The sequence below is a fragment of the Trachypithecus francoisi genome, unplaced genomic scaffold, assembly GCF_009764315.1.
Source record: "Trachypithecus francoisi isolate TF-2019V2 unplaced genomic scaffold, Tfra_2.0 Lachesis_group17, whole genome shotgun sequence".
NCBI lineage: Eukaryota > Metazoa > Chordata > Mammalia > Primates > Cercopithecidae > Trachypithecus > Trachypithecus francoisi.
The window spans coordinates 98,720,723-98,745,828 of NW_022681462.1; the positions used below are offsets into that span (position 1 = coordinate 98,720,723).

A 25,106-nucleotide genomic window follows, 5' to 3' on the forward strand; every position below is an offset into this window, starting at 1 on the left:
CACAGTGGCACATGCTTGTACCCCTAGCTATTTGGGAGGCGGCAGCAGTAAGACTGCTTGAGCCCTGGAGTTTGAGGTTACAGTGAGCCATGATCACGCCACCGCACTTCAACCTGGGCAAGAGTGAGATCCTGTGTTTAAAAATAAAAATAAAAAAGGGTCCAGCTGGGCACAGTGGCTCATGCCTGTAATCCTAGCACTTTGGGAGGCTAAGGCGGGCGGATCACAAGGTCAGGAGTTCAAGACCAGCCTGGCCAATATGGTGAAACCCCATCTCTATTAAAAATACAAAAATTAGCTAGGTGTGGTGGCGTATGCCTGTCGTCCCAGCTACTCTGGAGGCTGAGGCAGAAGAATCGCTTGAAACCGGGGGGCGGAGGTTGCAGTGAGCTAAGATAACGCCACTGCACTCCAGCCTGGGCGACAGAGCGAGACTCAGTCTCAAAAAAAGTGTCCAAGAAGTGTGTATCCTACTTGTTAGTTCACCACCAGGCTTTCCAACATGGCATTCCCTGTATCCCTAGCTCCCCTCACGTGATAGGCTCCTACTCATAAATCACTCCTACAAGGAGGTCTACCTTGATCCCCCTTTTCTGTGACAGCCTACCTCCTTTGTCTACCCTTCTGTCTCCAATACCTACAATAGTGCATGTTAGATGTTTGTTGCTGAAAGAACCATTAAGGGTAGGGACCTTGCCTATTTGCTCACCACTCCACCCCAATGCCTGGTATACAGTGGATTAAATATTTTGAGTCAATTATTGAGTTTGAAGAAAATAACACATATACATAAATAGACAAATATATTTATTTACAATTCATTAATTTAACAATTTATTGAATATATATCCAGTACTGTTCTAGGCTGCAGGGAAACGGCAGTGAACAAAACAGAAAAACATTCTTGTTCCTATGGAGTTTTATTCTAGTGAGAAAAGAAAGATACAAAACAGATAAGTAAAATCTATAGTATGTTAGGTAGAGTGAAATGTTAAGGAGAAAAATAAAGGAGAACTAAGAATGAGAAATGGGGGTCTTGCGATCATGTCAAATATATATATATACCTACATATAGGATATTTAAAATAAGAAAATTAAGGAAAGTGAGCTAAAGACAGGAATAAGTATAAAAACTGCATTGCCTTGAAGACTTTGCTGTTGCTAGAGCTGGGCTGACATTTGGCTTTCAGCTTTGTAGCACTTAAAGGACAAAACTGATTCAACTTTTTTTTTTTAAGATGGAGTCTCACTCTGTCACCCAGGCTGGAATGCAGTGGCCTGGTCTCAGCTCACTGCAGCCTCCACCTCCTGGGTTCAAGTGATTTTCCTGCCTCATCCTCCCGATTAGCTAGAATTAGTTATAGGCACCCACCACCATGCCTGGCTAATTTTTGTATTTTTAGTAGGGACAGGGTTTCAACAGGTTGGTGATCTGCCTGATTAGCCTCCCACAGTGCTGGAATTACAGAAGTGAGCCACCAGGCCCAGCCTCAACTTTAATTTCAAATTAAAAATGTGCTTTAATTTTTAGCCTACTGAAAGTTGAGATGAAATATTTATATAAAAATGGTGTTAAAGCTTCCCCAGGTAAGTTTTTATTAGTATATTTAGTTTATATAAAAGTATTTATGTGTAGTAATCAGTATTTGTATTATTTTGAAATTATATTTTTGGTTTAATATTATTTTATATACAAGATGTAACGTGTATCTGTCACTTTTTAAACTACCTAGTATTCCACTATGTTAATGTGCTCATTATTTATGTAGTCTTCACTATGTGATAACACATGCCAGGACTCTGTGAAGTGTTAGGAATCTGCAGAGAGAAGTAAGAGATGAAGGGTCCTCCGCACTCCCACCCTAATAGGTCAAACAGCCTGTACATGAGTCAGCAGAGGCACTGTCTCAAGCAGCACAACAGAGGCACAGTCAGATCCATAGGAGCAGAAGAAATGAGACTTGCCTAGGGGAAGCAGAAATATCCGCAAAGAGCAGGTGTTTGGTATCTGGAGTTCTAACAGTTTTTTTCACCATTTATAAACAGTTCTGCTCTTAGCCTCATTCAAAGTTTTTTTCTTTTTAACTTTGAATTTCCTTTTAGAAAAGTATTTCCCTCCTCCCCAGACAAAAACAAAAACAAAAACAAAACAAAAAAAAGCTGCTTACTCAAAGTTCTGAACAATCTATTTCCCTTCCTAGGTATTATCAACTGGTTCTCTAGATCAGTCCAGGAAGTTGATAGAAAAATTGGCATAGATTAAAAGCATCTCATATGCCTCTCCTGACCAACAGACTTTAGCCTTGTCCCCTGGAAACAGTCTCTACTTATAATTATATAATTTTCTGAAGTTTCAATCTATGAAGGGTTAGAAATTTAATAAACTCATCCTTCATCTAAGATCACTGAAAAAGCACTGAATTAGAGTTAAGTCGTGTCTACCTGTAAAACAGATCCTGAACCCAGTCACCATTACCACTGCCATAATCCAAGCCACCATCTCTTGCCTGGAGGATAGCAAAAGACCACCTGGTCTCCATGCTTCCACTCTTCCCTTCCTAGAACTCATTTTCCACAGCTGCCTGAATGATCTTTAAAAAACATCAATCGGATTGTATCTCTCCTGCTGCAACCTTCCAGGGGCTTACTGTCACACTTAAAACCCGGAGTCCACCTGGGTACGAGGTTTCCTTCCGGAGTGATGTGTCCTGAAAACAGGAGACTGCACAGCTTTGTAAACTTTGAAAACGTTTTGAAAACCACTGAATTGTGTGTGTGTGTATATATATACATTATTATTATTATTTTTTCTTTGAGATGGAGTCTCGCTCTGTTACCCAGGCTGGAGTGCAGTGGCGTGATCTGCTCACTGCAAGCTCCGCCACCTCCCAGGTTCACGCCATTCTCCTACCTCAGCCTCCCGAGAAGCTAGGACTACAGGCACCCGCCACCACACCTGGCTAATTATTATTATTATTTTTTTTTTAGTAGAGATGGGGTTTCACTGTGTTTGCCAGGATGGTCTCGATCTCCTCACCTCATGATCTGCCTGCCTCAGCCTCCCAAAGTGCTGGGATTACAGGCGTGAGCCACAGTGCCCGGCCTGAATTGTATATTGTTAAACGGTGAATTTTATTATTATATAAATTATACCTCAATTTTTAAAAATCCAAATTCCTAACTTGTTTTACAAAGACAGATATCTGCCTCTGATGATCTGTTCACTCTCATCCTCCTACTCTGCCTTAGAATTCTGACTCCAGTCACACTAGCTCTCCTCTGCTCCTTCATCACACGGCTCTTGCTTTAGAGCTTGGCAAAAGCAACCTCCCTCTACCTGGAATGCCAGTACAGCAGTCCCCACTCATCCTCTTTTTTGTGTTGCATGGTTTCATAAGTGTTAAATTGTATGCCATTCTAAAGAGCATGATGAAATATTACGTCATCTCTCTCTGACCCATGTGAAACGCGAATCCTCTCTTTGTCCAGCACAGCCAAGCTGTAGGCGCCACCCAGCCACGAGTTACTTGTAGTTCACTGGCTCATTCTCAGATCTACTGTCAGAGTGTTGCAGTGCTTGCATTCAAGTACCCCTTATATTTTACTTAATAACAGCCTCAAAGCTCAAGAGTAGTAGTACCAGTACACTGTAATAATTATTCTATTTTATTATTAATGTCTTACTATGCCTAACTTACAAATTAAACTTTATCGCAGGAATGTATGCACAGGAAAAAACACAGTGTGTATAGGGTTCCATGCTATCTACATTCTCGGGCATCCAATGTCTTGGAATATATCCTCTGTGGTAAGTGAGGTCTATCGTACTCTTGATATTCACACTGGCTCTATTTTCATTTAAGGTGCAGAGTAAATGCCACCTTCTTGGTGAGGCCTTCCCAAATAACCAACCTAGAGTAGCTATCCAGTCATCTTCTATCACACCATCCTACTTCAATTTTCTGAATAGCCTTTCCCTGTCTGATCCTTTTCTTACTTATCAGGTTGATGCAAAAGTAATTGTGGTTTTTGCCATTAACCTCAATGATCTTTGCACCAACCATACTTATGTGTTTGTTTATCTGTATCCTCCTCTGGTCTTGAAATTCATAACAGCAAGGACTGGACCTATATGATTCACAACTGCATCATAAGGCTCTAGATGCCAGAACCCCACCTGCATATAGTAGATATTCAATACAAATTCACAGAATGAATAAATGCTGGCTATTTTTATTTATTAATGCCATTATTGCTAGGTAGGCAGGGTCCTTTACAGGCTATTTGCAGGGTAATGAATTTATGCTAAGGACTGTGGATGCTGCTAGAGGACTTAAAAAGGGAGTGACATGCACAGTGTTAAGGTATGTGGGTACTTTGGCCAGGCTAATAACGTACTCCCTTAAAACCAGTGTTCTTTAAATATTTTTTCAAAGTTTGGCAGTGGTTCTTAAACTTTACCATCAATAAGAATCCCCTGGGTCAGGCATGGTGGCTCATGCCACAATCCCAACATTTTGGGAGGCCAAGGTAGGAGGCTTGCTTGAGGCTAGAAGTTTGAGACCAACTTGGGCAACATCACAAGACCCCATCTCTACAAAAAAATAAAAACAAACAATTAAAAAAAAAAATCCCCTGAAGGGCTTATTTTAAAGCAGAGATTACCAGGTCCTACCCCAGGGTTTCTGATTCAGAAGGTGTAGGAGAGGCCTAAGAATTCACATTTCTAACCAGTTCCCAGGTGATACTGAAGCTGTAAGTCAGAAGGCCACATTTTGAGACCTTATGACTTAGAGCTCTTTCTGGGAGAAAAGCAAAGAAAGAATATGGTGACAGTCTCTTCTCCTATTGCCCCAAGCAACTAAGCTCTGTTCCCAAACTTGTATATTCCACAGGGCAAAACAAAAGCCCTCCAGCTAACTAGATTTAATCTCCTTGAAGGCATTTTAGAATTCCCGCTGGTGAGGGAGGAGAGGGAAAGAGAGAGAAGAGAAAAGAGTGAGGGAGAGAAGATGGGTGGGTAGTATCTTACCCCTGTTCTTTCAACCACATATAATATTCTCCCTGAGAAGAATTCCAGGTAAATATGACTTTCTCCATCTTGTTAGACTTCTAGGAGAGTTCTGTTAGCCCCTTATAGATTGTCCTGGGTAGGAGGGCTAGCCCCTTCATCCAGCTCTAATGACATGATTAGATTTATGTTTTTGTAAGATCCTTCTGGTTATCAGGAGGAAAATGGACAGAAATGACACAAGATTACAGACACAGAGCTCAGCTGGGAGACTGTTAAGCAATCCAAATGAGGGTAAAGAGGACAGAGAGAGAGGGAATGCAGAGAAGAATGGTTTTTTGAGTTTTTGGACATATAATTGAGTGGACATAAAGACCAACAGTGTACACAGAGGGGCAAGAGTCAAGGATGATCCCTAGGCTTCTGGATAGGATGCAACAGGGTGGATGGCATTTACTAAGAAAGAGAACACTGGAGAAGGAGCTGGATCAAGGAGACAGATGATGAACCTCTAGACATGCTGATTCTGAGATACCATAAAGACATCTAAGTAGCCGTGTCCAGCAGGCAGCTGTATATATGAATCTATGGGTCTGGCCCTCAGTAGACAAGTCTGGGCTAGAGATATAAATTTGAGAGTCATCAGCATATAGTGGTAATTAAAGCCTTGGGAAAAGATGAGATCACCCAATGGGGGCATACAAAGAGAAATCAGGTTTTTAAATTAACAGTAAAATTCACTGAATCATGGGCTATCTGCTTGCAGAGTTAATCAGACCTGAGGAAAGCGTTTTTATTTGGTTGATGTGGCCAAATTCAAAGGCACTATCATCATTTACTGGAGGCATTATATTTAATCAAAGGGGCTGTGCCAATAATGATGATGATGGTGGTGATGATGAAAACAAAAACAATAATGACTAGCATTGAGCTCTTATTATGTGCCAGACACTGCTCTAAGTGCTTTCCATGTAGCACTAATTATTGAAAGTAGTTACAACCCTATGAGGCAGTTATTATTATTAGCCCCATTTTACCAATGAGGAAACAAAAGCAGAGAGAAATTAAATGACTTACTCAAGGTCATATAATAAATAAGTGGCAGAGCCAGGATTCAAACCCAGCAGTTTGGTTCATAATTTGTGCTCTTAAACGCACTCTACACATTGATTAAACCCAAATGTTACTATTCAGAACACATATAAAGCAAGGAGAAAAAAATCAGCATATTAACAATTTTGGCACATCTATTAAATGAGAAATTCTTACATTAACCAAAACACTCTGTAGATTACCCTGAAAAATATAAACGCTTACTATCTGGATGACACATCCTTTCAACAGTTTTGTCTTCAACTTTTCCTTATAAACACAGACCACCTATATTTTAGCTCTTAACACCAACATATGGTTTTGTATAACTATGAATAACCATTTTGCTAATGTAAAGATCATGTTTATCTTTTCTTAGAAATGAAAAATATTTACTAATATTACTCAAGTACTTAAATGTCACTTTTCTCTTCAAAAGATTAGATACTTAATTTTCCAACAGCCCATGTGTGATAAGTACTATAATTTCTACTACATAAATAAGAAAATCAAGATGAATTACTAGCCCAGAGGGGATTACATTTCCAAATTAGAATTCAGGCTACTCAACCTTTCCAGTTCCTTCCTCAAGTTAGGCCTTCTTATAAAAATCAAAATATCCAAAGTTTGTCTACTTAGTTCATGTAGTAACCAGCAAAAACCTTATCACACAAGAGGTCTAGCTAACCTCAAAAGATCTGAAAGTGTTATTGCTTCTCTCTGCCAAAGTAAGGACAAATAACAGAAGGCAAGTGTCTGTGGCACGGTCATCTTCACAATTCCTTTCTCCTTTCGTTGTGAGTATTCAACTCCATCCAGAGATCCAGAGCAGACAGACGTTTCTTAGGAGATAAATGGAGATTTTTAAAAATCCAGGTAACTACTTGGATAACAAAAGAAAAACAGCAAAAAATCTAAACAGGCATTTTAAATACTGACATGGTTTGGCTGTGTCCCCACCCAAATCTCATCTTGAACTGTAGTCCTCATAATTCCCACGTGTCATGGGAGGGACCTGGTGGGAAGTAACTGAATCATGGGGGCGGGATTTTTCCATGCTGTTCTCATCAGAGTGAATAAACCTCACGAAATCTGATAGTTTTATAAAGGGTAGTTCCCCTGCACACGCTCATCTTGCCTGCCACCATGTTAGATGTGCCTTTGCTCCTTCTTCACCTTCTACCATGATTGTGAGGTACCCCCAGTCATGTGGAACTGTGAGTCCATTAAACTTATTTTTCTGTATAAATGACCCAGTCTCGGGTATTTCTTCATAGCAGTAAGAAAATAGAGTAATAACAAATATCTTAAAACTAGTTATAAAACCTTTACGAAGAGCCATTTGGCAATAAAGAATAATGAAGGACTAGAATAAAATCAGCCAAAAATGTAATCATAGGATATCTGTGGGAGTAGGATGGGACAGGATTCTAAAGAGGGATTTGAGCCAGGCACAGTGGCTCAAACCTGTAATCCTAGCACTTTGGGAGGCCAAGGTGGGCAGATCACTTGAGGTCAGGAGTTCGAAACCAGCCTGGTCAACATGGTGAAACCTCGTCTCTACTAAAAATACAAAAAATTAGCCGGGTGTGGTGGTGGATGCCTATAATCCCAGCTACTCGGGAGGGTGAGACAGGAGAATTGCTTGAACCTGAGAGGTGGAGGTTGCAGTGAGTCGAGATCGTGCCATTGCACTCCAGCCTGGGTAACGAAGCGAGACTCCAGTCTCAAAAATAAAAAAATTAAAAAAATTAAAAAAAGGATTTGAACTGTTTGATCTTTTTAATAGTGAACATAAACAATTTTTTAAATAAAGGAAAGGATATGCAATTACAATGCACAGCAAAAGATGTGTAACTGCTTTGACTCTGGCCTCAACGCCCAAGTCCCCTTCTCTACAAGGCCTCTCCAAAACTCCAAAACTTAGCTAGAGCAGCACCTCCTCCTATCCCCATCCTCCAAGTATCCTCTACCATATGACATTATGGTATCTTCATTCATTCACCAGATGCTTATTCATCTCATTCTTTGTGCCACTCTTCCATGTCTCAGGAAATGACAAGTGAACAATGTCTCATCTCTCTTAGAACCTATATTCTAGTAATGGGAGACAGACCAATAAACAAACAAGAAATACAATTGGCAGAGCCAGGTGCCATGGTGTGCACCTGTAATCCCAGCTACTAGGGAAGATGAGACAGGAGGATCACTTGAGCCCAAGAATGCGAGACTAGCCTGGGCAACACAGAGAGACCCTAACTCAAAAAAAAAAAAAAAATTACAATTGACAGATAGTGATGCTACATAGAAAAATAGCAATGTAGAGTCATATAAAGTGATGGGAAGGGAAGAGAGATGTGCTATTTTATATGGAAGTCAGAGAAACCTCACTGAGAAGGTGACATTTGAGCAGAGACCTGAATTAATTCAGAAAGTAAGTCTTAAGGATGTTGGGAAGAATACCAAGTATATTAGCAGGAGTGAACTGCAGGAACAGCAAAAAGGCCAGTGTAGTGACAGCATCATGAGATGCTACAAAATACAGTTTCTACATAAATCTGCCACGATAGTGTGGCCTCCCCAGCCATATGGAACTGTGAGTCCATTAAACCTCTTTTTCTTTATAAGAACAGAAATTTCTGAGGGAAAGTAGCAGGAATGATACTGAAGAGAGAGTAAGAACTATATTATGTAGAATTTTGTAGGTCATGATTTGTACTTTGGATTTTATTCTAAGTATAAGAAGTTTCTGGAGAGTTTTAAAACATGGAAACAACAGGACCTCGTTTATGTATGAGGTCACTCCAGCTGCTGTGGGAAGAATGGAGTTATGGGAGGGCAGGAGTAAAAACGGAAGACCACTCTTCCAGGAAAGCCATGACTGGTACTTGGACTGGAGTGGTAGCATTGCAGCTAGTGAGAAATGGTTGGGTTCTAGACAGATTTTAAAGGCCAAGTCAAAGGATTTGCTGCTAGATTGCATGTGAAGCATGAGAGAAAAGGAGAAAACAAGTATGATTCTGAGGTTGTTGGCCTGAGCAACAAGTAGAACGCACTGTCATTTACCAAGACAAGGAAGATGGCAAAAACAAAACAAAACAAAACAAAAAAATCAGGTTTGATGAGCAAAATCACAATGTCAGAATTATATGTGTTGGCCAGGCGCGGTGGCTTACGCCTGTACTCCCAGCACTCTGGGAGGCTGAGGCAGGCAGATCACGAGGTCAGGAGATTGAGACCATCCTGGCTAACACAGTGAAACCCCGTCTCTACTAAAAATATAAAAAATTAGCTGGGCGTGGTGGGCGCCTGTAGTCCCAGCTACTCGGAAGGCTGAGGCAGGAGAACGGCGTGAACCCAAGAGGCGGAGCTTGCAGTGAGGTGAGATAGCGCCACTGCAGTCCAGCCTGGGCGAAAGAGCGAGACTCCCTCTCAACAACAACAACAACAACAACAAAAAAGAATTACATGTGTTAAATACATCAATAGAAATGTTGAGTCAGCAGCTGAATGTAAGAATCTATACTTTGGAGGAGAGGTGGGACTAGAGATACGAATTTTAGTTTCAGCATATAGTTGGTGGTTGGTTGAAGCTATGGTATTAGGTGAAGTCACATAAGGAGTAAGGGTAGATAAAGAAGCAGGACTAGGAATGACCCTGAGAATCTACGCTTTCTTAAACAAACTCTCAAAATCACTCCTCAAAATCCCTTTCTCCAAATTCTGTAAGTCCTTTCTTCATGGCACTTATCAGCAACTAAAATGTTCTTTATTTGGTCATTTATTGCCTATCTTCTCCTACTACAATATAAACACCTTGAAGGCGGACGGTCTTGCCACCATATTACGTCCCAGTGCCCAGAACAGTCTCTAGCACAGAGTAGAAACCCAATGTGCAAATAGGCCCAACAGTTCTACTTTGAAGATTTCATCTCAGTGAAATGATTTGAAAGCCATGCAAAGGTTTAGGATCAAGGAATGTTGTCACAGCACTGTTTATAATATAAAAAAAATTTAGATCAACCTAAATGCCAGCAATAGAAGTTTAATTAAATAATTCCATGCAATGGTATAATACAAAACAATATCCATAATACTTTTAGATCAGTGGTTCTCAAAGTATATTCCTGGACCAGCAGTATTAGTATCACCTGAGAACCTAATGGAAATGCAAATTACTGAGGTTTAACAAGCTCTTCCATTGATTCCGATGGATGCTGAAGTTTAAGGACCATCAGTTTTAAATGAATATATAAAGTCACAGATTTCCATAAAACAAATGTGTGTGCGTACACATACACAATTTTTTGTATATTCCTTATAATATGTAAGGACTTCCAGTTAAGGTGGCAAATTGAAAACACATGTTAGCCTCTGCACTCTCCTGCTACAACAATTATAAAGATAATTTTTGAAACACGTAAACCTGAGGACAACATGAAAAAGGTGACAAGAACAATAAAATTTTAGAAGACAGAAAGCATACAGATAGGTGATTACTGGCTTAGCAGTCCTGAGAAAGCTAGATTCAAAGCTAGCAGTAGGGAATGCCACAAAGCATTTTTCACTGGGGATCCCTAAAGAAGGCTCAGGAATTGCAGACACTCACACCCCTAGAAACTGGATGAAGCCAGGCCTAACACCAGGATGACTGCTTAAAATCCAAATTAAGAAGCAGTTAGACATCCAGATTCTCTTTTTTTTTTAGATGGAGTCTCACTCGGTTGCCCAGGCTGGAGTGCAGTGGTGTGATCTCAGCTCACCACAACCTCCAACTCCCAGGTTCAAGCCACTCTCCTGCCTCAGCCTCCTGAGTAGCTGGGACTACAGGCGGGTGCCACCATGCCCATCTATAATTTTTTGTATTTTAGTAGAGATGAAGTTTCACCATGTTGGCCAGGATGGTCTCAATCTCCTGCCCTCGTGATTCACCTGCCTTGGCCTCCCAAAGTGGTGGGATTACAGGTGTGAGCCACCACGCCCAGCCAGACATCCAGATTCTTATCCCAAATCCATGCAGCCAAGTGATGCCCCTCCTTAGTCTTGGCCAAAAACTGGAAATTTCTTCTCCAGAAAGAAGGGTCTCTAGAATAAGGCATGCCAGTCACATGCACCGTCGAGAAGTGAAAACAGGAGGCGTAAGTGAAAGTTTACATACTGAATACTAAAACAATCCTCATTCCCCTCGGGCCTTCTTCTTCCTAACCAGTTCCCAGAACAGTGACAGCCAGGATTACAAACCTGCCAAACAGAAGACTCAAAGAGATTTCTCTGAGGAATCTGATCAGTTCTGGGGGGAAAGATTTAAAGATGATAATGCTGGGGTTCACTGAGAAAATAACCTTGCATACAGAGCACAGCTGACAAGTCTCACTGTGGAAACAAAGCCGCCTATCAACGTTTTAGTCTCCATGGTTAAGTACGAATAGCTATCTTAGGCTCACTAAACATTTAAAGCCTTTCATACAAAAAGCAGAGGCCAAAACAATCAAGTCAGGGGTGAAATATCATTAATATTCTCTGTGAAATAAAAGATGCTCCACAAAAATGAGAAGGTAATCCAGGAAAGCAGAAATGGCATGTGGAAAATAAAAAATTCCAACAAAAGAAAAATGATAGAATCTCAGGATGGTGGTAAAGAGAGATCCTGGCTAGGCGGAGGTGGCTCATGCCTATAATCCCAGCACGTGGGGAGACCAAGGTGGGCGTATCACAAGGTCAGGAGATCGAGACCATCCTGGCTAACACGGTGAAACCCCGTCTCCACTAAAAATACAAAAAAAATTAGCCGGGCATGGTGGTGGGCACCTGTAGTCCCAGCTACTCAGGAGGCTGAGATAGGAAAATGGTGCGAACCTGGGAGGCGGAGCTTGCAGTGAGCCAAGATTGCACCACTGCACTCCAGCCTGGGCAACAGAGCAAGACGCCATCTCAAAAAAACAATACAAAACAAAAAAACCCAGAGAGATCCTGAAGTCAGCCAGGCCACAGGTCTAGACACATCATTCTAGATCAGAGCAGATCAGAGGTTCCAGGGAGACTTCTTTCAGAAGATGAAATTGATAGAATATGTAAGGTATTAAGAGATTATAAGAACTGGGAGGAAGTGTGGAGATACATTACTAATAGATTAGTGATAAACAGAAAACTAAGTAAATAACAATGATCAACTCTAAGAAAACCACAGGATATACAGAAAAAGTAATCGCAGTAAGCTATATGGCTCAGTCTAAATAATGTTTATACACTTATAATAATTTAAGCAGTAAATACTGATCTAGTAAAAAATTACAGTAATTATATTGGGAAGAGAGAATGAGAAATGTACACTCATGTACTGGTGACTATGTGAAGATAAGGGACAGTGAGGAATGTGTGAAAGAGCTAAAATGGAATCCAATAGCTAATGTCCCAAACCAGAAATCAAGATGTAATACTAGAAGCATGTGATACAGAAATACGGAAGTTACAAAAGAGTTGAAAATGAATGCCTCTTGGGAATAGGACATTAGCTGAAGGTAGACTACAAATTTTATTTTTTTTTAAGACAGGGTCTTGCTCTGTTGGCCAGGCTAGAGGGCAGTGGCATGATCACGGCGCACTGCAGCCTCGACCTCCTGGCTCAAGCAGTCCTGCAACCTCAGCCGCCTGAGTAGCTGGGACCATAGGCGTGCACCACCATGCCTAGCTAATTTTTTTATTTTTTTATTTTTATTTATTTTTTTTATTTTTTATTTTTTTTTGAGACGGAGTCTCGCTCTGTCGCCCAAGCTGGAGTGCCGTGGCCGGATCTCAGCTCACTGCAAGCTCCGCCTCCCGGGTTTACGCCATTCTCTCGCCTCAGCCTCCCGAGTAGCTGGGACTACAGGCGCCCGCCATCTCGCCCGGCTAATTTTTTGTATATTTTAGTAGAGACGGGGTTTCACCGTGTTAGCCAGGATGGTCTCGATCTCCTGACCTCGTGATCCGCCCGTCTCGGCCTCCCAAAGTGCTGGGATTACAGGCTTGAGCCACCGCGCCCGGCCTAATTTTTTTATTTTTTGAGGGATGGAGGTCTCGCTATGTTGCCCAGGCTGGTCTTGAACTCCTGGGTTCAACTGATCCTTCCTCTTTGGTCTCCCAAAATGCTGGGATTACAACAGGTGTAGTCCATGGCCATGACTGGTGGACTACAACTTTAACCAATTTTTTATTTTTGCAATTTTTTATAATAAGATTTATGGAATGATTTGTAGAATTTTGACTTAAAAATTTAAAGAATGAAGAAATAATTCAAATTTTTACAAAAACCAAATAAACTCCCTATACATACATGAAGAAAAACTTTCTGGAATGATCTACAATAGCAGTAGTGGTAATTTCTGGCGGGTATAATAACTGGTGATTTCATTTTCTTTGTGACTATCTGCATTTTATAGTTTTATACTGAGTTTCATTAATAATTACTATTTTTTTTTTTGAGATAGTCTTGTTCTGTCGCCTACACTGGAGTGCAGTGGTGTAATCTTGGCTCACTAAAACCTCTGCCTCCTGGTTCAAGCAATTCTGCCTCAGCCTCCCAAGAAGCTGGGACTACAGGTGCGCACCACCATGCCTAGTTAATTTTTGTATTTTTAGTAGAGATGGGGTTTCACCATGTTGGCCAGGCTGGTGTTGAACTCCTGACCTCAAGTGATCTGCTCACCTCAGCCTCCCACACTCCTGGGATTACAGGTGTGAGCCATTGCGCCCGGTCAATGATTACTTTCACTGTAAAAACTAAAAGAAAGCTCTAGGGATCATCATTTACAAAAAAACAAGCAGGCCAGGCATGGTGGCTTATGCCTGTAATCCTAGTACTTTGGGAGGCCGAGGCGGGCCGATCACGAGGTCAGGAGTTCAAGACCAGCCTGACCAACACTGTGAAACCCCGTCTCTACTAAAAATACAAAAATTAGCCAGGTGTTGTGGTGCATGCTTGTAATCCCAGCTACTCAGGAGGCTAAGGCAGGAGAATTAGGTGAAACTGGGAGGTGGAGGTTGCAGTGAGTCAAAATTGCGCCACTGCACTCCAGCCTGGGTGACAGAACCAGACTCCGTCTCCAAAAACCAAAAACAAAACCAGAAACAAATAAGCAAACAAAACCGTTAAACATAGGTGAACAAAACAATCATGATGCTTTAAAGGGAGATAATATATATTTTTAAAAAGGTTCGATGGTTTTACAGTCACGGTCTTCTGGGACTATTTGAGCTCAGGCCTCTCTGAAAAGGTGGAGAAGAAAACTCTAGAAATTCCTTGTTGCCCAGTTAGTCAATGATCCTAACACTTTACACAAAAAGTAACTTATTTGATATCCATGTCACTGTGCAGTCCAGTAACAGATGTGGATAAACTGATAAAGGAATTCTTAATCTTTGGAGGGCAAGGAATGTTTGTTGAAATTTTATATAACTACACTTAACCCGGATAGCAGTAAACAATTCCTAATACCAGAGAGTTTGGAAAGCCTGGTCTGTTTTCCATCAACTAAAAAAAAAAAAAAAATGTAGTGAAGGAACAACTAAAATGAATGAATTCTTTAGGAAGAAGGCCTAATATTTTAATCTTAAATATATTCCTTATTTATTTCAAGTTATGGGATTACATCAGAAAGTAAAACACATATGTAGCAAGGTAAATTTTACTCAGCTTGCTTTAGTCTATGCTTAGAAATTGGACATATCATCTTTGTCTATTTTACTATACGGATACATGATAAAATTCTTCTGCTACAACTTTTCTTTGAAAACTCTGAGCCCACACGTACATGATCTCTTTGAAGTAGCCTCCTTCTTTCTGGATCCACTTGAACTTTATGTCCTTCTAAAATCACACACAAAAAACTCACATGGAGACAATGTGCCTTTTAAAAACCTGCGTTAAGATTTCACTTAGTTTGTCTTAGCCATATGATTCAGCAAGTCATTCTTCCTTGCTAGACCAAGTCCCTTTCCTTGGATTATCAGAAGATTAGACTAAATTATTTTTAAGGGGCATACCAGCTTCAAAATTCTAAATGGTTTGGTTCTCATTTTTACCTGATTGTGATGCTTTGCTGATGGGGAAAGGTTTTCGAGTGTGGATGTCAGACTGAGACTCCGCTCCACTTTCAAGAAAAGGAGGACAGCTGACATCACTTAGCAGCTCAGGCTCACTAGCCCAGTCTGAATGACTTAGATTATCTTCTAATACCTGTTTGCAAAATAATATAAATAAAATCATTGCATAACAGTTTTAAACAGTTAATTTCTGTGAACTTAAACAACTCCCGACTATCACAAACACCCTAAAAGAAACCACTCCTAGAAAACTGCAACTGTCTGCCAAGTCCCCTTTACTTCTGAAACATGCTCCTGACAGCTCCCAGCAGTGCTTCTTGGAGAAGAACCACAGACAAGGATGGGCGAGGAAACCGGCTGCCAGCCCTGCCATCAGGTCTCCTTCTTCCATGAACATCTCTCTTACAGCGCTAATATCTTCACCACTGAAAACATTGCACATCAGTGACTCCACACACGCTGGCTGGCTTCTTTTTACCAAACCTACCTGGGGAATTTTTGCTTGGTATCTTTGTTAACTCTGGTTCACCCGCCTGAACCTTTTCCTCCCTCTAACTCATTACTTACTCATCATGCCATCTTTCCAACCCACTCTTCAGTGATTTCTCCTTTCCTTGAACTCCTATAGCACATATGATTTGTAACATGTAATCAACAAGGATATACTATCTTATACTACTGTTTAACTGTTCACACATGTACTGTTGAAATGACAGAGTGTCCCTACAAAGGTCAGCTGGCTGGCTACCTAAATACCTCATTAGCTGACATTATCTAGGCAAACCAATCACAGTCAAAAAGCCATGATTTCAACCTTGCAAGCCAATAAACTTGATCTTATTACAGGAAGATAAGACTCTTGGTAAAGAGGCTCACAAGACAATGAAGAAAAAAAAAAAAACTCAGAATGAAGTAAGATGCTTGTGTCCTCTGGCAAGCATATCCCCTCCCCACAGGGAAGCCCCGTCAGAAGGAGGCTACACCAGAAAGCTGGCTGATGAGCATGAACACACTGAGAAAACTTCCACAGGTTCCCACAGGTAACCACTGCCAGCAACTCTACCACATATTCTGCCTCTGCCTGATTCTTCTGGACGATTCAAACTCCTGTCTAAACCCAGTTTCTCTATTTGCACACTTGATCCCACCTCTCTGTATATTCAAAGATATCTGTTCAAAGATTCACATCAACTCTTTCTCTCCATTGCAAATTTTTCTTCTCTCCTCCATCATTCCTATCACTACACAAATATGCTACCATTTATCCCACTTTTTTAAGGCTCTCCCTTGACCCCAGAAACCATGGAATTTCTCTGTACTTGTTGCAGCAAAATGCCTTGAAAAAGTCCAGATTTGTTGTCTCCAATTTCTCTCCTCTCAGTCTACCTTATATTTCATTCCAATCAAGGTTTTGATCCCACTGCTCCACTAACCACTTTGCAGCCCTCTTCCTTCTTGACCTAGTGACAGCATTGATCACAGCTGGATCACTGTTCTCTTCTTGAAACACTTTGTTCCCTTGGTTTCCAGAGTGCTCATTCTCTCAGCTGTCCTCTTACTTCACATTGTTCCTAAGAATTTTTTTGCCGGTTCCTTTTTATCCCAAACATCTTAACCCTAGAATGACCTAGAGCTAAGTTATTGGTCCTCTCTCTGTCTTCACACCTTGGTGATGTCATCTGGTCTTATGGTTTTAAATACTAGCTACTATCTTCAAATTGTAAAATGTACCCCCCATACCACATTTTAACATCCTAGAAATTGAGATTTATCTTACAATCACTGGCATGTCACAACTGAATTTGCAGCACTCTTTTCTTTCTTAACAGTACTTAAAATAATGGTGTATCTTACAAACAATGGCATGTTAAGATTTCATGATTATAATATAAACTAACAGCTTCAAAATTTGTCTCCAGCCCAGACCTCTCTCCCGAACTGCAGACTTTTATATCTAACTGCATACTTGAAATTTCCTCTTGGATGCTGCTATGGTTTGGCTCTGTGTCCCCACCCAAATCTCTTGAATTGTAATCCCCATGTCTGGAGGGAGGGACCTGGAGGGAAGTTTCCCCCAGGCTGTTCTTGTGATAGTGAGGGAGTTCTCATGAGATCTGATCATTTTAAAAGTGGCCGTTTCCCCTGCACACTCTCTCTCTCCTGCTGGAAGACATGCCTTGCTTCACCTTTGCTTTCCACCATGATTTAAAAAGTTTCCTGAGGCCCCTGCCATGCAGAACTCTGAGCCCATTAAACCTCTTTTGTTTATAAATTACCCAGTCTCAGGTAGTATCTTTATAGGAGTGTGGAAACAGACTAATACAGGAAATTGGTACCAGGAGTGGAATACCACCATAAAGATACTTGAAAATGTGGAAGCAACTTTGGAACTGGGTAACAAGCAGGGATTGGAACAGTTTGGAGGGCTCAGAATAAGACAGGAAGATCCAAGAAGGTTTGAAACTTCCTAGAAACTTGTTGAATGATTGTGATCAAAATGCTGTTAGTGGCCAGGTGTGATGGCTTAGGCTTGTAATCTCAGCACTTTGAGAGGTGGAGGTGGGCCTGACCAACATGGTGAAACCCCATCTCTACTAAAAATACAAAAAAGTAGCTGGGCATGGTGGCATGCGTCTGCAGTCCCAGCTACTCAGGAGGCTAAGCCACAAAAATCACTTGAACCCAGGAGGCGGAGGTTGCAGTGAGCCAAGGTGGTGCCACTGCACTCCAGCCTGGGCAACAAAGCAACACTCCATCTCAAAAAAAAAAAGCTGATAGTGATATGGACAATGAAGTCCAGGCTGAGGTGGTTTCAGATGGAGATGAGGAACTTATTGGGAACTGGAATAAAGGTTACTCTTGCTACACGCTTTAGCAAAGAGACTGGTGGCATTTTGCCCCTGCCCTAGAGATCTGTAGAACTTTGAAGTTGAGAAAGACGATTCAGGGTATCTGGCAGAAGAAATTTCTGAGCAGCAAAGCATTCAAGAGGTGACCTGGCTGATTCTGAAAGCATTCAGTCATGTGCATTCACAAAGAGATTATCTGAAACTGGAACTTTTATTTAAAAGGGAAGCAGAGCATAAAAGTTTGGAATATTTGCAGGCGGACCACAAGGTAGAAAAGAAAAACCCATTTTCTGGGGAGAAAATTCAAGCCGGCTATAGAAATCTGCATAAGTAATGAGGAGTGAATGTTAACACTCAAGACAATGGGGAAAATGTCTCCAGGACATGTCAGAGATCTTTGAGACAGCCCCTCCCATCACAGGCCCAGAGGCCTAGGAAGGAAAAATGGTTTTGCAGGCCAGGTCCAGGGCGCAGCTACTTTGTGTAGCCTCAGGATATAGCACCCTGCATCCCAGCCACTCCAGCTCCAGCCATGGCTAAAAGGCACCAAAGTATAGCTCAGGCCATGGCTTCAGAGGGTGCAAGCCTCAAGTTTGGCAGCTTCCATGTGGTGATGGGCCTGTGGGTGCATAGAAGACAAGAGCTGAGGTTTGGGAACCTCTGCCTAGATTACAGAGGATGAAGGGAAATGCCTGGATGTCCAGGCAGAAGACTGCTGCAGAGGCAGAGCCCTTATGGAGAACCTCTTCTAGGACAATGCAGAGGGGAAATGTGGGATTGGAGCCCCAACACAGAGTCCCCACTGGGACACTGCCTAGTGGAGCTGTGAGAAGAGGGCCACCGTCCTGCAGACCCCAGAATGGTAGATCCACTGACATCTTGCACTATGCACTTGGAAAGCCACAGACAGTCAACTCTGGTCCATGAAACTCTGGACCACATGGCTCCTGCAGAGTCACAGGAGCAGAGCTGCCCAAGACCTTGTGGGACCACTCCTTGCATCAGCATGCCTAGATGTGAGACATGGAGTCAAAGCTTATTTTGGAGCTTTAAGGTTTAGTGAATGCCCTGCTGGGTTTCAGACTTGTATGGGGCCTGTGGTCCCTTTGTTTTGGCCAACTTATCCCATGGGGATTGGGAACATTTACCCAATGCCTGTAACCTCATTTCATCTTGGAAGTAACTAGCTTGTTTTTGATTTTACAGGCTTATAGGTGGAAAGGACTTGCCTTGTCTCAGATGAGACTTTGGATTTGAACTTCTGAGTTAATGAGTTAATGCTGGAATGAGTTAAGACTTTGGTAGACTGTTGGGAAGGCAAGATTGATTTTGCAATGTGAGAAGGACATGAGATTTGGCAGGGGCCAGCGGTGGAATGATATGATTTGGCTCTGTCCCCAATCAAATTTCTCATCTCGAATTGTAATCTCCACATGTTGTGAGAGGGACCTGGTGAGAGGCGATTGGATCACGGGGGTGATTTCCCCCATGCTGTTCTCACGATAGTGAGGGAGTTCTCATGCAATCATGCAATCTAATGGTTTTAAAAGTGGCGGTTTCCCTCTGTATGTGCTTTCTCACACACACGCATTCTCTCTCTGCCTCTCTCCCTCCTGCTGCCATGTAAGACATGCCTTACTTCCCCTATCCTTGGGCCATGATTACATGTTTTCTAGGGCCTCCCCAACCATGTGGAACTGTGAGTCAATTAAACTTCTTTTGTTTAGAAATTGCCCTGTCTCAGGTAGTATTTTTATAGCAGTGTGAAAATGGACTAACACAGATGCTAACAGCTGTCTCAAACTTAACATGTCTAAAACGGAACCCTTGATCTTCCTGACCCACTTACCCTTCAGTTGATGGCAACTCCTTCCTTCCAGCTGCTCAGGTCAAAAACCTTAAGAGTCATCATTGACTTCTATTCCTCTCTTTCTCCCACACCTCACATCCAATCCATCAGGAAATTCTATTGGCTCTATCTTCAGACTTTATATAGAATCCTATCACTTAACATCTCCAGTTCTACCTCCTGGTCCCAGCCACCATCACTTCTCATCTATACCAGTGCTTCTCAAACTTCAGTGTACTGTGTATAGGAAGCACCCACGGACTTCTTAAAATGCATACCTGCATTCAACTGGTCTTGGTAAGACCTGAAATTCTGCATTTCTTACTCTAGATATCCCATGGTTTACTCTCTCACTTTCTTCATCACTTCAGCTCCTTCATCAGCAAGGGCCTCCATGACAACCTTTTATTAAATAGCACCCTTCCCCACTGTCCCCTCTCTATATTTGCTTGTTAATTTGCTTCTTCTGCACATTTTCAGTAATTTACCTCACGAAAGATAATACAGCTCAAAAGTAAGGACCAGGATTCAGAAGCAGGCCTCTTACTATTCTCAAAACAGTTATATCCAAAGCACTAAGGAAATATTTAATGGATATACCTGAGAAAACTATGATTCTTAGTAATTGTTCCCATTTCCTTTCAAAATTGAAGTAGAAACTATCTTACCAATTCATGTATCAGCTTAATATTTTACTTACTGCTTATTTATTCACTAAGATTTTAGCGAGATGCTAGTATTTCTTTACACAAGAATTTACTCAACTCTAGCAAAACCTTTTTAAAAAAAAATCTTAAGTTAACCCCAAAATATTTATATGTCAGTGACCCTGTCCTTCTGGACTGTAACAGAAGCCTCTTAACTGAAAATCCTCTGACAAGCATCATAATCTCAGACACTCAAACTGGTCAGGAACCCATCTTCATCTCTACATCTCAACAGACATGTTTTTTAATCCAGCTTTCAGACTTGTGACTTACTGTAGGTTTCCTTCCAGTGGTATAAACTGGGTTCTTACAATATGCCTGCTTGCTCTTCTGAAGGTAGCGCTTCCAAAAATTATGTAAAACGTCATTCTAAGGAGGAAGGGAAATGAGTGGGGGATGATTCAGGTTATGACAACAAATGTACAGGCACATCTATAGCACAGCTCTCTTGTATTTTACATATTACATATAAATTTCCAGTAAATGTTTTATGTGGTATTCACAATTTGAGAACAAAATCTTTGGTGTCTGTATGTAGCATCTATCAGAACACGAGTTCCACAAAATGCACATTGGGGATTAATATGTTGAACCAGTGGTTCTCAAGCTTAAGTGTGCATCAGAATCACCTGGAGGGCTGGTTAAGTCTTCCATCTACATGTCTTCTTACCTGCTTTTCCTTAAAAAGAATTATAATATCATCATAGTATCAGGTACATGAGAAATGCTGAAAAAATCCTTCTTCATTTTAGATTTTAGAGAAAGACATTAAAATAACCTAGTTGAGTCCTTTTCTTTTGCATATTAGTAAATTAAGGATCAGAGTAGGAAAGCAACTGATACATGACTACACTTTTAGTTAGGGGCAAAGTTGTTACCAGGTTTACTAACCAGTCCCAAGTGAAAGTAACACTAAGCAAAAGACTCTTCCGGCCGGGCAGTGGCTCACTACTGTAATCTCCAGACTTTGGGAGGCCGAGGCAGGAGAAACTGCTTGAGCCCAGGAGTTCAAAACCAGCCTGGGCAACATGGTGAGACCTCATCGCTACAAAAAATCAAAAAGTTAGCTAGGTATGGTGGCACACATCTGTAGTCCCAGCTACTTGGGAGGCTGAGGTGGGAGGATTGCTCGACTCTGGGAGGTTGGGGCTGCAGTGAGCCATGATCAGGTCACTGCACTCCAGTCTGGGCAACAGAGCAAGACCCTGTCTCACAAAGAAAAAAAATACAAACAAAAAGACTCTTCCATTTATTCATCATCTACTAGTTACCAGGCATCCCTTAGCTCCAACACAATATTGTAAGATAGCTATTCGCTTCATTTTACCATTGAAGAAAATGAGTAACTTGTCCAAGATTACCCAGCCGGTAAGTAGAAAAACTATCAATAGGATGTGGAGTCAGTTCTGATTCTGGAGCCTGTGTACATGGCATAATGCCACTCAACTGATGAGGTCTAAACAGTTATGCTCATTGGCTAATTTCAGAAAAATTGTGTTCAGAATTAACCCCTAATGAGGTTGAGCATAAAGTTACATAGGAATAAACCCTGCCACGGCTATACAGTGTAAGTATATAAAATTGTTTCTAAACATGTATACATAGAATGACTACGTAAGCAGAAACCAGATCACAAACCCCCACTATCAGCTATCATACCTAATGCAAACACTATTATGGGTAAGCCTCTGTTGCTTCATGCTTCTGAATTTTTAATACTTAACGCCTTTCAGGGTAGGCCCAGCATCCATTTAGGCCATGCATTGGAAATGTAGTTGTTCTGTTTGGGCTTGCCCCAGCCACCAGTTTGAACAGCAAAGGCTCCTCTACAAATCTTTCCTTGGTGACTGCAGCCCATGTTGATCTTTATCTGTTCTCTTTTTGCCTTTAATATCACTTATGAAGGCCGGGTGCAGTGGCTCACGCCTGTAATCCTAATACTTTGAGAGACCGAGGTGCGTGGATTGCCTGAGCTCAGGAGTTTGAGCCCAGCCTGCGCAACATGGTGAAACCCCATCTCTACTAAAATATAAAAAATTAGCCAGGTGTAGCAGTGTGCGCCTGTAGTCCCAGCTACTCAGGAGGCTGAGACAGGAGAATTGCTTGAACACGGGAGGTGGAGGTTGCAGTTAGCCAAGATTGCGCCACTGCACTCCAGCCTGGGCAACAAGAGCGAGACTACCTCTCTTAAAAAAAAAAAAAAAAAATTCACTTATGAGTGTATCACCATATAAATTCATGTCTATTCATTTCACATACACCTAAATCCCTCTCCTCAACTAGGCTGGACCTCTCAACAGTTGGTTTCCAATGACGCATATGAAGCAAAGGAACAACTTGTTGCTAAATAACTGGCTTTTTTTTTTTTCCCCCCGGAGAGGGAGTCTCGCTCTGTCGCCCAGGCTGGAGTGCAGTGGCCGGATCTCAGCTCACTGCAAGCTCCGCCTCCCGGGTTTACGCCATTCTCCTGCCTCAGCCTCCCGAGTAGCTGGGACTACAGGCGCCCGCCACCTCGCCCGGCTAGTTTTTTGTATTTTTTTAGAGACGGGGTTTCACTGTGTTCGCCAGGATGGTCTCGGTCTCCTGACTTCATGATCTGCCCCTCTCGGCCTCCCAAAGTGCTGGGATTACAGGCTTGAGCCACCGCGCCCAGCCATAACTGGCTTTCTAAAGGATTCTTTAAATGGCTTTCACTAGATGAACGAATGTGAAATTCAAATAATTGCAGAAATACTACGTTGCTCCAGGAAGGCAGGAAAGTCAAAGTGTGGTCCTCGGACCGGATGCATCGGTGTCCCATAAGAACTTGTTAGAAATGCACATTCTTGGGCCCTACTCAGACATACTAACTCAGAAATTCAGGGATTAAGGTCCAGTGATTGGTGTTTTATCAAGCCCTCCAGGTGATTCTGATGCACACTCAGGTGAACGACTGGTTGAGCATATCACTGTCCAAAGTGCCTTCTGTGGAACTCAAGTCCTGAAAGACGTTATGTACGTACACCAAATGACTCTGTTCTCAAATTGTGAATACCATACAGGACATTCCGTGGAAATTAAACAAGCACATTAACACATAAACGGTACTAATAAACTCCCAAAGTTATTTGAGTTTTACTTTGTTTAACCTGTTGTTTCTGAAGTATCTGAAGACTAAAACCTTTAAATTTTTCTTTTGGATGTATTGCTTATTTACATCTTGTAGAATACACTTCCAGAACTGCTAACCTACTAAAAGGTTAAAGCAAAAACATCAGAAAAATTATTCTTCCAGTAGCCCTAGTGTTATTACTGATTTCTCCTTAGTTCCACTCTAAGTCTTACTGTTCTTTAAACAACAATATGTAAAGCTAACATCTAGTCACAAATGTACTTACCTTTAACTCTGGACCTATTCCAAGGTTCTTTAAGGCTTCTGCTTGTTGACAAAGAATGTTCTGGAAACCTTCACACACATACCAATCCCAGCCTTTTTCTAAATGACAAATAGCATGTTTTAGCATTTACATTCCTAATTTACAAACTTTAATGCTGTACTACAGTTACAATTTGTGTTTTACACATTGCGACTTGAATTTTTCTTTTTCTTTTTTAAAATTAACCCAGAACTTAGCAGCTTAACAACTTGAATGTTTTTGTACCACTGAAGAGGGTTTCCATTCTTATATTCTTGTTTCCAACCTGGCAAATGTGTATACAAATGCTGAAACTAAATATTTTGTATAATTTCAGATTTCAAATGTTTTCCATTATCTGTATTTTTCTGAAAATACTAACCTAAGAGGCAGAAAAATGAATAGTCACCACGTTAAAAAAAAAAGTGAAACAAGTTTTAAAAATGTCTGTTTTCCCGAACGATGCCCGGCAGAATCCTAAATGACGAACGATGCCCGGCAGAATCCTAAATGACGAACGATACCCAGCGGAATCCTAAATGAAAGTACTAAGTTACTGCTTCCACCGCTTTTCTGTTCCAACTCACAAGGGAATGGTGAACTTCTAGTGAATGAACGGACGAATGTCAAGATCTCGTGATACAGGAGTACAGAAAAGGGCAGTAAGAACATTCAAAGAAAATAAACTGCTCAATGGCATTCTGCTTTTCCTGAAATGGTTCTAGGTTATAGGGAGAAAATGAAAACAAGGTACTAATACTGATCTCAACCTAGGTGCCAAGTGTGTGCTGGGTATTTTAAGTGGGTTATTTTCTTGAATACTCAAAACTACCCTAAGAGACTGTGAAGAAATCTGCCACCACAATAGACAGAGATACGTGTTTAATGACAACTATGAGCTGAAGGAAAAGTCTATGAAGACCCTTACGTTTTGCCCCTCACCACTGGACAAATACTGTAATTCTTCCAAAAGCTTGTTATCAGTACTTTTTACACAGAGCTTGAGGTCGGTTACTGACTTCAAGATCTCTTCTCTGCAGAATGCCAGAGGACTTCAACTCTTCTCCCTTACCTAAATGTCACAAAGTCTCCCCACCTCTGCTGACTAACCCAATTCCTTCC

At 41.4% G+C, this 25,106-nt stretch overlaps 1 protein-coding gene across 2 annotated transcripts in view; it reads right to left on the minus strand.

The window, feature by feature from the left end:
- TAF1B (TATA-box binding protein associated factor, RNA polymerase I subunit B) overlaps positions 1-25,106 on the minus strand; it is an 84,082-nt gene that overhangs the window by 51,209 nt on the left and 7,767 nt on the right. For both annotated transcript variants that reach the window (XM_033176580.1, XM_033176582.1), the window contains exons 4-7: positions 23,967-24,064; positions 20,863-20,958; positions 15,164-15,317; positions 6,792-6,945 (exon numbers count right to left, since the gene is read on the minus strand). In XM_033176580.1, coding sequence (XP_033032471.1) covers positions 6,792-6,945; positions 15,164-15,317; positions 20,863-20,958; positions 23,967-24,064 — 502 coding nt within the window. The remainder of the gene's footprint in view (positions 1-6,791; positions 6,946-15,163; positions 15,318-20,862; positions 20,959-23,966; positions 24,065-25,106) is intronic.